The 17,300-nt window shown below is 31.9% G+C and overlaps 1 protein-coding gene across 1 annotated transcript; it reads right to left on the reverse strand.

Moving 5' to 3' along the window:
* Nucleotides 1-8,913: 8,913 nt before the first annotated feature.
* Nucleotides 8,914-10,173, reverse strand: LOC102605294 (homeobox-leucine zipper protein ATHB-21-like). The gene is made up of 3 exons (XM_006366925.2): nt 10,020-10,173; nt 9,500-9,825; nt 8,914-9,242 (listed from the first exon to the last, which is right to left on the reverse strand). Exons 1-3 carry the CDS (start codon nt 10,102-10,104, stop codon nt 9,012-9,014), a joined length of 642 nt encoding a protein of 213 aa, XP_006366987.1. The 5' UTR covers nt 10,105-10,173; the 3' UTR covers nt 8,914-9,011.
* Nucleotides 10,174-17,300: the final 7,127 nt, after the last annotated feature.

The raw sequence follows: 17,300 nt of genomic DNA on the forward strand, positions 1-17,300 counted from the left end.
CATTGAGAATATTCTATATCTTTTAATTATAAATTTATAATCTATGAATTAAGGTATATCATTACTTTCAGATTTGTTTGAATTAATACATTTAGATACACAATTATGTTACTTTAATTTCTTTTGCAAAAAATTGCCTACAATGTTCCTCTAAATTTTAGATCTTGTGTCTGACACAAAAATTGTGCACGCTCCCTGCTATCATATTTATTTGTAACACCATCATGAATTTTTTGGTAGGATACATTCCTTGTGATTGAGTCCATGATTTGGTTGCTGAGTTTTCTAAGTTGTCTCAAACAATGATTATTTTACTTTAATTGGTAATTAGGTTAATAGTTCATGTAAGTTAATATTTTTTTATTTAGTGACTTAATATTGATATAATATTTTCAGATTATTTTGATCGAGCATATGGAATATGATGAAATTTTTGTTCATCATTTGTATCTCCCTTTGATCAGAGATGGTCTAGGATTTGGTGCACAAAGGTGGATGTCCTCTTTCCAAAGGAAATTTGTGTTCCTGAGAGTGATGGCATCATTTGTTGATTCCACATGTAATCATGAATATTTTAATATTGCGCAAGTCCTTACACATTTGAATACCAATTAGAAAAAATGAATTTTGATAAATTTTTATTTTGGGCAGTTGATTCAAAGGGTAAGATAGGTATGGGAGTATTGTCTCAACGAATGGCTCACAATTTTTGTGCGGGAATTTGTGCGACCTCTTGCCAGTGGAAAACAATTTAAATAGAAAATGTACAAGATGAAAATTTAATGATGAAGAAGAATATAAGTGACCCTGGTGAACCTATCGGTGTGATTTTAAGTGCCACAAAGACAATTCAATTGCCAATAAAACCACAATGTTTGTTTGAATTCTTCACTAATAAAAATATGAGTAGCCAATGGGATATCTTATCCTATAGTGGTTTTATACAAAATATTGTCCATATTACTAAGGGTCAAAATCTTGAGAGTAGCGTCTCTCTGTTATGTGCTGATGTGAGTGATCAATTGGTGCTTATTTTAGAAACATGACAGAGTTTATTATTTTATCTTATTGTTGATTTATTAATAAGATTTTTTTTATTTGAAAATGTAGGGGGTTGACATCATTGCTAATCAAAATAACATGTTGATCTTTCAAGACACTTGCACGGATGCAACAGGTTCCCTTTTAGTCTATGCAATAGTTGATTCTTCAAAAATGAACATGGTGTTGAAAGGGGGGGGGGGGGGGGGACTCTTCTTGTGTGGATTTCTTTCCTAGTGGAATTTCGATAGTTCCTAATTTATCTCAAAATTATTCTGCAGTTAATAACAATGGTGGAAATAATTATGAATTTTATAGTGGATGACTGGTGACTGTGAGGTTTTAAATGTTGGTGAACAATCTTCCCACAACAGATCTTCCAGAGAAGTCAATCATAGATACAAATGACATCATCTGTCATAAAATTCATAAGATCAAAACTGCTCTCAAATGCAAGTGATTCTTCAAGATGAATTGTTATCTATTGATCTTTTTTGACTCCTTTTATTTGATCTTATTTTGATTCATAGAAGAGGGATATTGAATATCAAACTTGTGTGTGAAACTACATAACAAATAAATAAGTAATGGTTTGGTATCAACTAATTTTCTTTGAATATTAAGAGCTAGCTCTTGATTCCTATTTATTATGTTTATTTTTGAATAATGAGATATTATTGAATCATTCTTTTTTTTTTTTTTGTGTAGAGTCTTGAATAACATTACAATGTTTTTAATGTCAATAATAATATATATGGCAGTATTGTATTATGCTCTTTTAAGTTTATGTAGGAAGTATCTTTTTGATTATTTATTTCTTGTTTGGTTATTATTTTTCTTGCTAAGTCTTAACTTTAAGCGTACTTGATAATAAAATGAGTGAAATCAATAAAGGTATGAATCCCACATTTAGTGGTAAGTACTAACATTTGCATGTGATGTCTTCAAAATTGTAATAGCTTTTAAGGTTGAAATTTTGAATATTAAAACAATAGAAATGAATTGAAATTGTTGTAAAGGAAAACAACTTATGCTCACCCGAAAAAGTGCATTCAATTGCTTTTGGTGTAAAAATATTCTTGTATTATAAAGTGAATAAAACTAATGAATTTTAAGATGAAAAGAGATACGTCAAACTATATCGACAAGTTTGAATCTCTAAATTATATGTTAAACCTTTTCATTATCAAAACTCTCAATGATAATATCATTCCCAAATTCAGCTAATATTTTTATTAGGAAAAAAGGACAAATATATCTCCGAACTATCGTAAATGGTATGCAGATATCATCCGTCATACTTTTGGGACATTGGTACCCCTGTGGTCCAAAAACTAGAGTATGTATACCTTTTATACTGACGGACATACACATGTCATAATCTTATCCACCGACCTGACATTTATTAAATATCATATTGTCGGATAAGATTGCAACCGCGTGTCCTTATTTAGTCTTTCGTTAGAGTGAAGGGCATATATGCTATAGTTTTGGACGGCAGGTGCACCAATGTCCAAAAAGTATGACAAAGGGTGTCTGCATATCATTTACGTCAGCATTTGTCCTTTTTCCTTTCTTATTATTATAGGAACAAAATTAATGTCTCATGATTTAAAATTACTTGTGAAACAAGTAGCTAAATACATTTTAACTAACATTTTATATGATTATTAGGATTTAATATTTCAAAATGCAAGTGATATAGAAAATTTTATTGGATCGATACAAAAACTCGATATTCAATATAGAAAATCATCAAAATTATCATATTATTTTAGTTCATAATTTTCATACTAGAGTCCTGACATCAATGATCCTGCAACTAAAATTAGTTTCTTGTCCTTTTAGAGAAGATATATATTTTTTTTAGGAACTTTATGAATATATTCTCTTAATTTTACTTTTCATTATTTATGGTATGTATTCTAGAATTTATTTTTAATTACATAAATTTAGTTCTTCTCATAAAGTGACAAGTTTATTAATTCATGTAGGCAAAGAATTGTTTTTGCTTCTAAATTCAAATTTAATTATCTTCATTTATATGATTTCGTCTTTTAGAACCTCATCCAATCTGATAGACGGACCTTATCTCTATTTTAATTTATTTGCATTATTAACATGCATAATGTGAACACAAACAGTGATAAGTCCTAAAACATGCCTTTAAGTAACACAAGTGCAGAAATACAATATAAATACCCCAAAGAGTTGGTGATATGAGTTAAGAGCACCTTTGACACCACATGATTATCAAAATATTAAAAAAAAAATCAAATATAAAGGAGCAAATCCAACCAAATCACTTTGGTTATAATCATATGATTCATTAAGAATAATTTGCATTATATTAGATATCGTAGGAAAGCATAAACTCTAATATTGTTTATAATACACTACAATATTTGTGGATTCAATCCATCAATTACCACGTATTTCAACAAAGTTTCTATAACATAGTATAAAGACTAAAGATTGTGGTAATAACTTTGAGATGTAAAGTATATGATTAAAGCACAATGATTATGTCTCTACAATAAAATGCACCTTTCTCCGGTTTTAGTGAACCTTTCTTCGGTTTTAATGCAATTATAAATAATTTTCTTTTTAAATATTCACTCAGCCCCTAAAGTATCACTTAACCTTTTTCAAGAGTTAAAGAATTTATCTCAATATGATGTTCCTACAAAAATACGAGTAATTAGATAAGAATAGCTAATTATGACATGTTTTTTCAACTTATTCCTAAGCAAATCTATTAAAGAAGGGTGAGCACCTTGATTTTATGAAACTCTCTTTTATCGAATTCTAATCCATTTTCCCAAGAAAAGCTAAGATATTATGACACGGGATAATGTTGAGTCTGGAGCCAAAAGGGCAAAAAAAATTGCCAAAAATTCCAAAAGGGCACATCATATTTTTTTAAAACCAAAACGGCAAAATCGCTCCTGCCGGAGCGATTTTCCTCTGACACATATTAACGCCGTGTACTCCGTTAACATAAAATCGCTGCCAGGGCAGCGATTTTTGTCTAATTTTTTTTTTCTTTTTTTTCCACTAAAATCGCTGGCACAACAGCGATTTTTTAACTCTAATTTTTTTCCTCCACCTAATATCGCTGCTATGGCAGCGTTTTCATAGAAAAAAAAATTGGCAGCTTTTTGTAAAAACTTTTTTTTGGAACATCGCTGCCCTGGCAGCGTCTTCCTTAATTTTTTTTTCGAAAATCTTTTCTTAATTAGACTGCCTTTTCAGATTTTTTTGTTAAAAAAATTATTTTTTAATAAAAACACTGCCTTGTTTTCAAAACGAAAAATAATTTAAAAAAATAAAAATTGAAGAGAAACGAATTTTAAAAAAAAAGAAAAAAAAATTAACTAAAAAGCTGTCAAGGCACAATTTTCAGCCTTTTGACAGCTTTTTTACAAAAAAAATATATATATATCTTGAAATCGCTGCCTTGGCAGATATATTTTTTTTTTTTGTATATATTATTTTATATATATCAAGATATATATATTATTATTTTTTGTAAAAAAGCTGTCAAAAGGCTGAAAATTGTGCCTTGACAGCTTTTTAGTTAATTTTTTTTTCTTTTTTTTTAAAATTCGTTTCTCTTCAATTTTTATTTTTTTAAATTATTTTTCGTTTTGAAAACAAGGCAGTGTTTTTATTAAAAAATAATTTTTTTAACAAAAAAATCTGAAAAGGCAGTCTAATTAAGAAAAGATTTTCGAAAAAAAAATTAAGGAAGACGCTGCCAGGGCAGCGATGTTCCAAAAAAAAGTTTTTACAAAAAGCTGCCAATTTTTTTTTCTATGAAAACGCTGCCATAGCAGCGATATTAGGTGGAGGAAAAAAATTAGAGTTAAAAAATCGCTGTTGTGCCAGCGATTTTAGTGAAAAAAAAGAAAAAAAAAAAATTAGACAAAAATCGCTGCCCTGGCAGCGATTTTATGTTAACGGAGTACACGGCGTTAATATGTGTCAGAGGAAAATCGCTCCGGCAGGAGCGAATTTGCCGTTTTGGTTTTAAAAAAATATGATGTGCCCTTTTGGAATTTTTGGCAATTTTTTTTGCCCTTTTGGCTCCGGACTCGGATAATGTTTACAACTATCAACCAATCAAGAAGTACAAGAAAAAGGTTAGCATCTTAATTATGGAAAATGCAACACACGAAGACCTAAGAACATTAAACCCCCATTGGGTTTACAATCTCTAGAAAATCTATCCACTCATAAGGAAACAAAATGACAATAACAATCATATTACTATATACCAAAAGTGGAAAGCCGCTTATAAATCTAAAGTCAAAATGCTAAAATATGATTGAGAAATTAAAGGACTATATTTCTGTAACACCCCAGAAATTTTTTGAGCTAAGACTTGAACCATCCTTCGTAATGAGTAAGTTTTTTTGCAAAGGAATTAAAAATTTCTTAAGTATTAAGGTCAGGTCACTAGATGTATCACCTTGAGTTTCAAAAAGAACTAAATTGGAAATAGCATAAATCTAAAATTTTGCAAGTTACGCTAAGTATGAGTTTTGGGTTGACTTCAAACAACTATAACTCTTAGCTCAGGATGAGTTAGGTATACAACCAGATACCGTAGGAAATATCTTTGAATTATCTTTCCAACGCCATAGAGTTTGCTCAGTTTCGATTTTCTATGAGGGAGATATGTGCATTCGAAGTTGGGTTGTCTAGATAAGGAAAGTCAAAACCGGATTTTTAGAAGGGTATTTTGGTCTTTTCCTTACCAAATCAGATTTCATTCATTTTTAGTAAGGTTTTAACGGTCTAATCCTATTGGGTTCAGTTTTATAATCCTAAAATTAGCCTAGGATTTTAGTTGAGAGTTCAGGAAGAGAAAAGAAGAGAAAAAAGAAGATGATCAAAGCGTTCGTCGAGAGTTTTGTGTTTTGTTGCGGATTTTCGCCATGGGTTTAATTCCTAAGAGGTATGTAAGCTTACATAGTGTTGGGTTAGTTCACCCACATGCCAATTATGTTATTTTCAGCGAAATTTCATTCTTGAAGTTGAAAGATTAGAGTTCTTGATGAGTTCTTGATAGGTGTTCTTGAAGTTAGCATCAAGTTGATATGGACAATGAGATAGAGCCCCTTCCTCCAGTGCAATACGGAGGATCATCCAAAGTGAACTCATGAGATGGAATCCCCTCTGCCAATGCAATAGGGCGGGTTTCTAGAAGCAATCTCCCTATCCCATAACTATGTGCTAACATAGGACTTAGCTAGTGGATCCACGTAGACGCTAATACATTTAGTCGGGAAAACAATCCCAAGGGAAGCTTCTCGCTAGTGCTTTGCCCCACCACTGAACATTGGCCATATTGGAATCGTGGCCATCAACAAGCACTATGTCTCCTTATTATAGGGATAATTGAAAGGAAGCTTAGTGAATATTGAATAGGAAGCGAGGCGAGGGTCCTTCATTAAAGGGGGGAAAAGAGGGGTGAGTTTTGTTCTGGGGGGGCGAAATTCCTATGTCTTTCTTTTATCCTCTCTGTCTATGGCCTATGCAGGACACTTTCTTTCGGTGTGGGGTTACACGACACCGGATTCCATGTAGCTCACACGGTCTATGTCGGTTATGGCTACTCTTCCCTAAATGAAAGATAAGGAATGAGACTTGAACTATACTATGAATTCTTGGTGATTTTACTTAGTAGGAGTGGGGGTATGGGACTTCACTTCCACATTGCACAAGTAGACTTAGTAGGATTTTGTAGGATAGTTTCTTTATATTGTGATGAGATTCAAACACATACATATGTCTTGAATGGTTGGTTGTTATGAATGACTATCCTTGTATTCAAAGTAATGTTCATGACTATCGTTGTATTGGTGACTAATGATTATATTGAGATCTAAAGATGCTAAGCATGACCAAGGTAGCTTCAAGGGGGTACTTAGTAGGGTTGGTATTATGGGATGCCAACCATACCTTGCACAAGTGTTCCTTAGAGATTGCTAAGGTGTCGATATCATCATGTAATGAGTGTAAGAGTGATTATGGCTTGTATTATACATTGTAAATGCATGTTGGTTTCTAAACATGACAAAGGCATACTTTTCAAATAAATGTCCTATTTTTTTTATCATATTTATGAATTTTATGCATGTTTCCATACTTAGTACATATCATGTGCTAACCACTTCTTTCTTCTACATCTTAATGAGTGTAGGTTCCAGCTAGGTGACTTTCACTCTCCCTTTGAAGAAGACTTGGATTGCTTATCTCCAAGTTGTGGTGAGTCCTCAAGTTCGAGGACGGGATTTCCTATTTCTAATTTCTATTGTACTTCTCATGTTGAGACTTCTATTGATGTAAAGGGATAAGTCCCAAAATTTGTATTCCTATGCTTTAGATGGTGTATGAGACAAAGTCTAGATTTCCTACTACTTTCTTTTATGAAAAGTGAAGTTGAACTTCGATTGTAAAAGTTTTAAATTTTCGCATTATTTTCTATGTCTTAGGTAATGATGATGCTAGAGGCTTGTATGAGACCCCTTCGAGGTCAAGTACACCATGTTACATCTAGGGGGTACTCTCAGGTCGTGACAATTTAGGTATACGAAACGAAAATAATAGCTAATAACTGAAGTTCCCATAAACTTCAACAAAAGATCTAATGTACCAAAACATCTAACAATGAACCAAGTCTAAACAAGAAGGGATACAACCCCAAACTAATAAAATAATCAACTAACTAGAACAAATGTCTATGACCGAAAATGGTGAACATTGACGAAAGGGAATCCCATGGCAGCCCGGAAGAATTGTCTCACCCTTGAATTCGAAGCGAGGATCAGTGATCTTCTAAGAGAGGTCTGCCAATAGCCGCTTGAAGATGCCCTGCACTCAACAAAAATAAGAGCAAGTGCAAAATCAATACACAACCACCATGTACTGGAAGGATCACACAGCTATCCCACTAAGTGCAACATAAACATGTCAAGACAACACTTTAGTTTTTAGATGAGATGGTCACACACTTTAACATGATATAGAGCTAGGCAAAAAGGTCCTGAGATCAAATCTCCAAATCAAAAAGAATTTTCACGTATTTCAAATGAGAAGCGTGTTGAGAATATAGTCACACAATTTGACATTTTAATTTTACGAATTATCTTCCTTCAGTTTTTCAAAACCTTTGAATTGAACGGTCCATAATTGTCGCCTTAATTTGAGCCATATTTTATCTATGAGGAGTGGAATGTAGTAGTCTTACAAAATCCAACAAACCACGAAATTAGATAATTCAATATTTTATCCTATGAATCAAATGATCTACTAATCCAAAAGAAAATAAATAAATAAATAAATAATTGTAACTCCCTCATTCTATATTTAAAAAAATTATTTTTACTCGTTTCGTTTCATTTTACTAATTAGTTTTTGTATAAAAATAAATGTTTTATTTTATTTGTCCATTTTAGCAAATTAAGAAACTTTTATTACTTTTTCTTATTTTACTGTTAGTATTAAATGATTATATAAGATATTAATATTTAAATTTAGAGTTTCAAAACTTCATTAATGAAGTTAGTTTATTGGAGTAAAATACATCTCTAATTAAAGTTTTATTAAGGGTGTGTCAGCTTAACATAAGTCAAGTAATATGAATAGAAGGAAGTGCTGGTTCATTTTAGCAAATCAAAAGAAATTTGTTATTTTCTTTTATACTACTCTTATTATTAAATAACAATATAAAATATTAGCGATCAAACTGACATTATCGAAGCAGAATTAATAAGGTTAATTTAGTTTTTAAAAGAGTGTCAAGTTAGTATAGGTCAAATGAAATAAAATAAAGGGAGTAGTTAATTACCACAAAGCAAGTTGCAAAAGAAAGAATGTACATAATTCTACATTTAAAACTTAAACAAGGATGATCATAATATCATACATATAGGATTATAATAAATTTAAACCCATTCTAGCTAATTATCCCAAAGAGTCACATAATTGCTTTGATAATCAGCAACAAATAACATACTATCATCCATTAATTGCCCTTCCATTCCAAACTCCCCAAGACTAAAATGTGATTGTTCCATTGAGAATATTGATGAAGTTGGGCTATTATTACTTGAAATATCAATTTTACGTTCCAATAATAGCCTTTCTATCTTCTTTTTTGCTTCACACAATTGATCTTTCATCTTCAACACCTGAAAGGAAAATGTACACTTTGAGTACGAGGGTCAATCTAATAAATCTTCGATGAATCTGAACACCTAGAATCTTCAAAAAAAAATTAAATTCCATTTATATATAGAGAAAAGGCATACATGATACAACTTACTCTTAATTAAGTCATACTAATAATTATTAACAAATTAAAATATTAATTTACTCGATCCACCAATAAGGCAATAATTATGATAGTAGTGTCACATCAAGTGACACAAAAGGACCACATATGTACCTCAGCTTCTAGTCGATATTTTTCAATGATGGTATCCTCATGTTGAGTTTTTAACTTGGAGTATTCCTCCTCGAGTTTCTTGTTCTTCCATCTAGCCCTCCTGTTTTGGAACCACACCGCGACTTGGTGAGGATCAAGGCCAAGCTCAGAAGCAAGCTTGGCCTTCCTCTCCGTCTCTAGTTTGTGTTGGTCCCCAAAACTTCGTTCAAGAAGATTAACTTGTTCTTCACTAAGCAACTTCCTCTTCCTCATCACAACTTCACTAGTGTTGTTTCTTCCTTCAACTTTGTTCCTCTTCCTTCTCCTTCGCGGTTTCACCGTCTCTTCTAAAGAGACAAAAGTATAAAAATCATGTTTAATTAATAAAGGTGTATCTATAGGAGAATTAAAATAGTTCAAGTGTAAATATGTGTTGATCAAAGTTGGACGATAAGAATAAATAAAATAAGTATAGTGAATGGTGAATATAACTACAACTAATCCTACTACAAGAAATTAAAGTTGAAGTTGTAATTCTAACCTTGTTGTTGTGCTAATTGGGAGTAAATTTGAGGATAGAAGTGAGAGATGAGTTCCATTTGATCATCAACCTTGTTGCCTGTCATATTTAATCCCTTTACCTTCTCTCTTGTTATTGGTTTTGCTTACTAATTAAAGTGAATATATAACTAGAAAGTGAAGAAAGGAATACTTTGAAGAAAACGGTATTTGTTGGGACTTTATAATTTATAGAGCTAGCTTGATGATCACATGTCTTGTTCAAATTCAACAACAATAATATATTCGATGTAATTCCACAAGTGAAGTTTGAGCAAGTTATTAGAATATACACGGACTTTATCCTTATCTTTTAGTCAGATTCCATAGTCAATTGTTTGGAATATTCTATATATATACTTTAGTTTAATTTGGGAAATGGAAAAGGGATTGAAAATTTAAGGACATGTAGCTTTTTTATCTTGGTTGGTGAAACTTGTCTAGGTTAATTGGATATATAGCTAGAAATCTAATTACCTATAAGCTTTAGGCTTTAGCTTAATTAGTTTGTTTCTTAGTATTGTTTTGGTATTTCCTTCAACACCGTTGTGATATAAAAGCTAAATTTACATTCCAAAAGTACTATCAAAGTAAGGAGTAATTACTTCTAGCATTCTTTAACATCCAAATATCCAATTAATGGTAATAGTTATGCCTTTAAACTAGGTGAAATGTCCTTCGGAATGGCTCATTGATCGATTCCTCCCAATGTCTTCTTGAGTCAAGCCTAACGCATAGGGCTTGTCTAGTGCATTTTACATCTTCTGTGTGGTTTGTAAGCTATCACACAGTGTGAGATTTATCCAATGCGCACAGAGTGCTCATGACTTGAATGACATAGGCTATGATAGAGGTTATAGCAGCTACGGATAATTCCAAGGTTCCAAAAAACTATGTGAAATCAAACAAATGACTAGTGATTGTGGCATAGCATCCCTTTGTCTTGGAAATACTATGATCAGTGGAATGTCATGTGTGTTTTATTGGATCAGTAGCTGTCCACAGAGATGAGAGATGGGCACTAGGAACAAATGACTGAATAAACAAATGTATGGACTAAATTATAGATAACATAAAGCTGTCTAAAATTAATTTATAAGGTCTAGTTAATCCATATAATTAAATAAAGAACCCCTAAAGTATAAAACTTTCTTTCAATAAAAAAAATTAAAAATGTAAAGGGACGTGCTTATGACTGTGCCACGTGATAAAAGATATATTTGACATTAAACAAAACACAATTAGTGGGATAATTTGATTAGCTAGGTGTTTTGATCCAATCTTTATTAGGTGTTAATTAGGATTTAAAATCCCAAGTTTGAAGATGGGAAACAGGGCCTTATGTTGTCGGGATAAACATGACACCAATTAATTAGCATAAATTAAACCAAATTAACAATAAACAAATTATCAAAGCATGTGAAAGGGAATCCTAGCCATGCCATGCGCATCTTTTTCAAAGTTCCATAGTTTCATTTTATGTGATGATTATTTGCTCAGGCGAATTTAGGATATGAAGTTTATGGGTTTTAAGTTATTTCAAATTAAATTTAAAATCTTTAGTAGGAGTATTAAATGCTCAAGAGGAATCGAGCTCTCAACCTTAAGCAATTTCCATTTCTGCTATTGGATTAAGAGATAATTTGTTGTTGAGTTCTCAATAAATATTTCTTATATATATAATAGATTTCTCGATATAAATATAACATCTATGCGATAGTTACTACATTCCTAAGAAGTAGCACATCATGATTCATGATCCTAAATCCGCCGCTAGTTATTTGACAAGGCATATTATTTAAGAAAAGAAATTGGAAGTTATAATTAAAAAAATGTTACAATTATTTGTGTAAAACATATATTCGTATGTAATGTATACAAGTATGTCCAAAAGGAAAACTAAACTGCATTAGAACTATAACCTATAGATGTCAAGTGTAAGGATGGCAATGGGGCGGGGGATTTAAGGTTATGCAGGGCATGTTGAAGTGGGTTTTTTTTAATTAATATAAGGCGGGACAGGTTGCGGGTATATGTGATTTTATGTATGCTTAAGCTTAATTTTAATTTTTTACATGTTATAAGAGTGATAAAACATTATTTATTGAAATAATTTCTTTAAAGCTACTAAATATTCAAGATAGTAAATGAAAATGGTTCAATAAAAAACAATTCAATTTCTTACATGTTTCTCAATTGACCTCTATAAAATAAAATTTTAAGTCACTATCCTATTAAATTAATACAACTTAATGAAAAAATAAATTTATTTTTATGAATTTTATTTTTAGTATCAAACTTAACCAGAAAAAGAAGAAATTAAAAAAATTATGCGGAGCGGATCTATGTTGGGGGGGTTGTAAATGAAAAAAAAATATTGTGCTGATTAAAGTTTTGCGGGTTAAGCTCAGCCCGCACCGCCCCATTGTCATCCCTAGTCAAATGGGCAAGCACTTCGAGGGTTTATAAATCATTCAATTAAGAATAAATAGGAAGTGTAGAATTAAATTGGTTTTGAATATGAAAAAATATCAATATTTTAGAGGTAAATCATATATATGTGTGTGTGTGTTAATTTAAGTTGTCAACCGATGCACTAAAGAATCAGGTTCTTCAGTCATCTAATAAGAACTAAAGTGTAAAATGTAATCAACATAAGAAATTTTACAACTTTGAGGAACAAACATCTATTACAAAACATTTAGTCAAGTAAAATGTCACAATTCAATTTGAAATTGGTATCCTTTATTTGTTTCGACCTCCACATATTTTCTCCTAATTCCAGAACTCTTACTTTTTGTGGAAATATGATAAATCTTTCATCCTCAATTCTTATTCCTTGAACACGTGTGTATGTCATAACTCATATATAACCCAAATTCCTAAAGAAATCTTTGTTTCACTTGGAAATTATTTTGTACTCGTTGATTAACAGTTATTTTCAGTTATCTTTGAAGGACATGGTTCTTCTAGCAACTTCGTGCATAAAAATTTTGCAACCTAATTTCTTCGGTACACATGCTAATAATATGATTCTTTCGTAGTTATTTGTCAATTATAAACACTAAATTTTTATTTGAGATATGTTAAAATTTTAATTCTTATATAATATTTGTCATATTTATTCATCATTAAAATTCCGAATTCAATAGTAGTTCCACATATATAGCTCAACAAAGAATATATTATTGGTGTTAGAATTTCCAATATTCTCATTATTATTTAACTCATCATAGTATTATAATTAGTTTTTAGATGAATTATAGCTTAAAATGATCTCTATCATATAATAGTTAGACTTTAAAAAATAAAGTATACCAATACATCATCCCTTCATCATAGTATTATAATTAGTTTTTAGTTGAATTATAGCTTAAAATAATCTCCATCATATAGTAGTTAGACTTTAAAAAATAAAGTATACCAATACATCATCCCTTCCTCTCTCTTTCTCATTTCATTCTTATCCTTTCTAACTACCCTTAGTTTTACTTTTAATTCCTTGTTGACACGATCTATTGATATAATTAAGACAACTAGCTAGTAAAATACCATTTTATCTTAGTTAATTAATCTTTACCTTCTTGCTTAAGAGTTAAGATAACTCCACGTTGTTTTGAATAAGAAATTACAGTTTTCATGATACATTCTGCAATCATCATCATCCTTTTGTTAGCATTATCATCATTTGAAGGGATAATATATAAACGTTCCTTTTAACTTGATTTTTGAAATTTTGTCCTCTAATAATTGATTGTGCACAAACAAATAGGGTTGTTCAGAACCTAATTGTAATCGATAAGCCAACTACAATGTTGATTTATTGGTATTGAATTATCGAATTAATAATCATTGAACAAATTAAATTTTATAGTTAATGGTTTATCGATACGGGGACAAATTCCTTAGTTTTCTTATTGGATAAATCGTACCTATTAAAAACTATCATACATTTTTGTACTATAAGTATATTTGTTAAATGAATGCTTATGTGCATGCATCCTCAAAATTTAAACTTTTTTATATATTTCACAATATGATTTACAACTACATAATTACCGGCTTAAGTAGAGCTAAAGAAAATTGTTTTGTTTAATTGAAGATCAATATATTGGTGAGTGAAAATGAAGGAAGAGAGCATGAAATGATTGAGTCAATACACCGCTCGATGACCATCTGTTAAATACTACTCCCTCCGTTTCAAAAAGAATGACCTCATTTCATTTTTAGTCTATTTCAAAAAGAATGACCCCTTTTCTTTTTTGGCAAAACTTTAACTTAAACTTTCCACATGACATGTTTAAGGCCACAAGATTAAAGGGCATTTTGATACATTTGACATACTTTAATTTTGAACTACAAATTTTAAAAGTCTTCTTTCTTTTCTTAAACTCCGTTCCAAGTCAAACTAGGACATTCTTTATGAAACGGATGGAGTATTCTATATCGAACCAACTGATAGCTTATTGATTGTCTAGTAGATTAGTATATTTAAAAATTGATACGTGATGAATCATGTCGTTAAGCATAATTATCCGCTAGCTCACCTACAAGTAAACACTTAAATTTGTATAAAATTAAATAAATAGACACTCCTATCTTACATGGCATAATAAATTATAACTGTATTTTATATACAAAATATTCTTAAATCTTGTAGTCTTAAACATGACATATGGAAAGTTTAGCATTATTTGAAACTATATTTTCTGAAACTTTCTATCATTTGAAAAAATTACAAAGATCTCTATTCTCTCCTATTCTCGAATACATCACTTTACGCGATGTATTGGTTGGATACGTCACTTTACGCGATGTTTTGGGACGTTGAGTAATGTATGTATTAGTCGGATACATCACTTTTGACGCGATGTATCAGGACGTTGAGTGATGTATCTGAAACCAAGACGCGATGTATCGCGACGTTGAGTGATGTATCCAAAATCGAGAAGCGATGTATCGTGACGTAGAACGATGTATCCGAAACCGGGACATTATGTATCGGGATGTATCCGAATTTCACTATTTTTTTGGAATTTGGAAAAGAATAGGGATATGATGTAATTAGTTTTTAACACTATGAAATTTGTATGAAATTTCCATAATAAATATCAACTGGGACGGAGAAAGTATAAGTTGCAATCATTCTCATATTAATATATACGAAAAAGGGTCAAAATTGCTGAAACGACCCCAAAAATGCCCGAAAATGTGCTTCGGAAACACCTATAATTGTAATTTCCATATATCTCAAAATCCGTGTATGATTTCGGAAATTTGACTTCATATTCTTATTCAGGGGGTCAAATTGAGTGGAAAATGGGTCTAACCCGAATTTTAGAGCAACCGTATCAAAATTCGAAAATCGCAAAAAATGCAATTTGGAGGGTCAACTTTAAATGGGCATATCTCTTAGCACACAAGGAACTGGAAGGGCCACATACTATTAAATTAAATCCCTTTGAGTTATCTTTCCAACGCACCTGGTTTCACCTTATTCCGAGTTAGGATGAGGGATTTATGACCATTTTCGTAAAACCTGTCTGTGCAGATTGACAATTTCCAGTAAGCTGTTTTTTTTTAAAGCCTCATTTTTTAGGCTAAGTGTTGGGGCGTTTTTTTTTTATAAAAAGGGGATATGTCCCATACTTAGTCATATTTTTTTCTAACTTCAAAACACTCAAAAAAACACTCTCTAAGCCCTCTCCAAAATTCCACCAAGATCTTCAACCAAATTCAAAGATCTCAAGCTCTAATTCCGGATTCAAGACTCAATCTCAAGCTTCAATTCTCCATTCCAATCTTCATCAAGGATTCTCCAAAGTTAAAAATGTGGGTTTGATTGTGGAAACCTTCCTTTCCACAAGTCCAACCATTTATCCTCTATTTTTACTTCAAGTTTATGGGTCCTTATGGTTATTTATGAACTCTTGAAATATGGAATTACTACTACACAACCCATTATGGTCTATTTTGCATATTATCATGAAATGGAATTATTATGTGATGTTTATGGTTTTCATGTTTCCATGATCAAATTATGAAGGTTGATATATATATATGTATGTTGTTGGTGGGCTGATTTATATGGATTTTGGAATTGGTTGGACTTAGTACTCTTGAAATGCATGATTTTATTTACATGAACAATAGCCCACCATGTGTTTGATAAAATGCCCACTTAGAGAATTCTTAGGAAATGGAAAGTCCAATGTACGTCCTATAAGTCGGATGGTCATATAATCATTGAAATGATGATGAAATGGATACATGTATATGATTTTCTCTATATAAGTGTTGTGAGTCGACCAAGCCTAGCTCGGGGGGTTGTAGGCCCGGGTAACCGTATCGAAGGGTTGGTACCTTGGTTGCCTAGTACGGGGGGTAGTAGGCCCGTATAACCATATCGAGGGGTTTGTACCGTGGTCCCTAGCTCGGGGGGTTGACCATCCTACTCCGCGTGGCTAATACGATTTTCTATCGAGGTTAGTGGTGAGTCCTCCATTCCGGGGACGTTGCTTATGTATCTTTTGCTATGTATAGACTTTCCTTTTTGTTATGTATTGACTATGAGGGTGAGCCCGGTAGTTTTGTCTTGGCCCCCGCTTAGTACTCATGTTTAAAGGTGGTGTTTGGACAAGTTGTGTATTATACTTGAGCTTGACTCATCTATGGTATTTATGTATCATCCTTTTTTTTGTTTCTCTTGCTCCCTTAGTCCCGATTTCCCCCTTGATTATGCTTATCGCTTATGGTCATTTTAATTGCTTCTGCGACCAAGAATGTGTAATGATACGCTATGAGGCTTGTTTGGGTTCCTTCGGGTTCCCCATTCGCCGGTCACGTCTAGGCCCTAGGCTTGAGTCATGACAATTGCCCCTGAACTATGCGAAATAGACCACTTATACCCTCCATTACATTTTGGGATCAAAAATACCCCCGCAGTTATCCCAGGAGACCATAAATACCCTCAAGAGTTAACACCCCATTTTTTTAGTGATGTGGCAAGCCACATGGGACTAATGACTAATCCCTCCACCTAAGCATTTCCAACTAAGATTCACTACAAAAGAACTTGACTTTTAGTGGCGACGAAGTCGCCACAAAATCCCGAAAAATTGCCACTAAAGGTTATGAGTGATTTTTAGTGGCGACTAAGGCTCCAACAACCATTCGCTAGTAAAACCTATTTTTTCAACAAAAAAATATGATAATTAATTTTCGATTGCAACCTAATTTTCTAAAATAAATAACTTGCAATATC

This window comes from Solanum tuberosum, unplaced genomic scaffold (assembly GCF_000226075.1).
Source record: "Solanum tuberosum cultivar DM 1-3 516 R44 unplaced genomic scaffold, SolTub_3.0 scf00711, whole genome shotgun sequence".
Taxonomy (NCBI): Eukaryota; Viridiplantae; Streptophyta; class Magnoliopsida; order Solanales; family Solanaceae; genus Solanum; species Solanum tuberosum.

Excerpts from the sequence above, each read along its gene's own strand:
- LOC102605294 (XM_006366925.2), bottom strand. The coding sequence starts at position 10,104 with ATGACAGGCAACAAGGTTGATGATCAAATGGAACTCATCTCTCACTTC. Across the intron at positions 9,826-10,019 it reads CCAATTAGCACAACAACAAG|AAGAGACGGTGAAACCGCGA; the intron begins GTTAGAATTACA and ends TTGTCTCTTTAG. Across the intron at positions 9,243-9,499 it reads AATATCGACTAGAAGCTGAG|GTGTTGAAGATGAAAGATCA; the intron begins GTACATATGTGG and ends TTTTCCTTTCAG.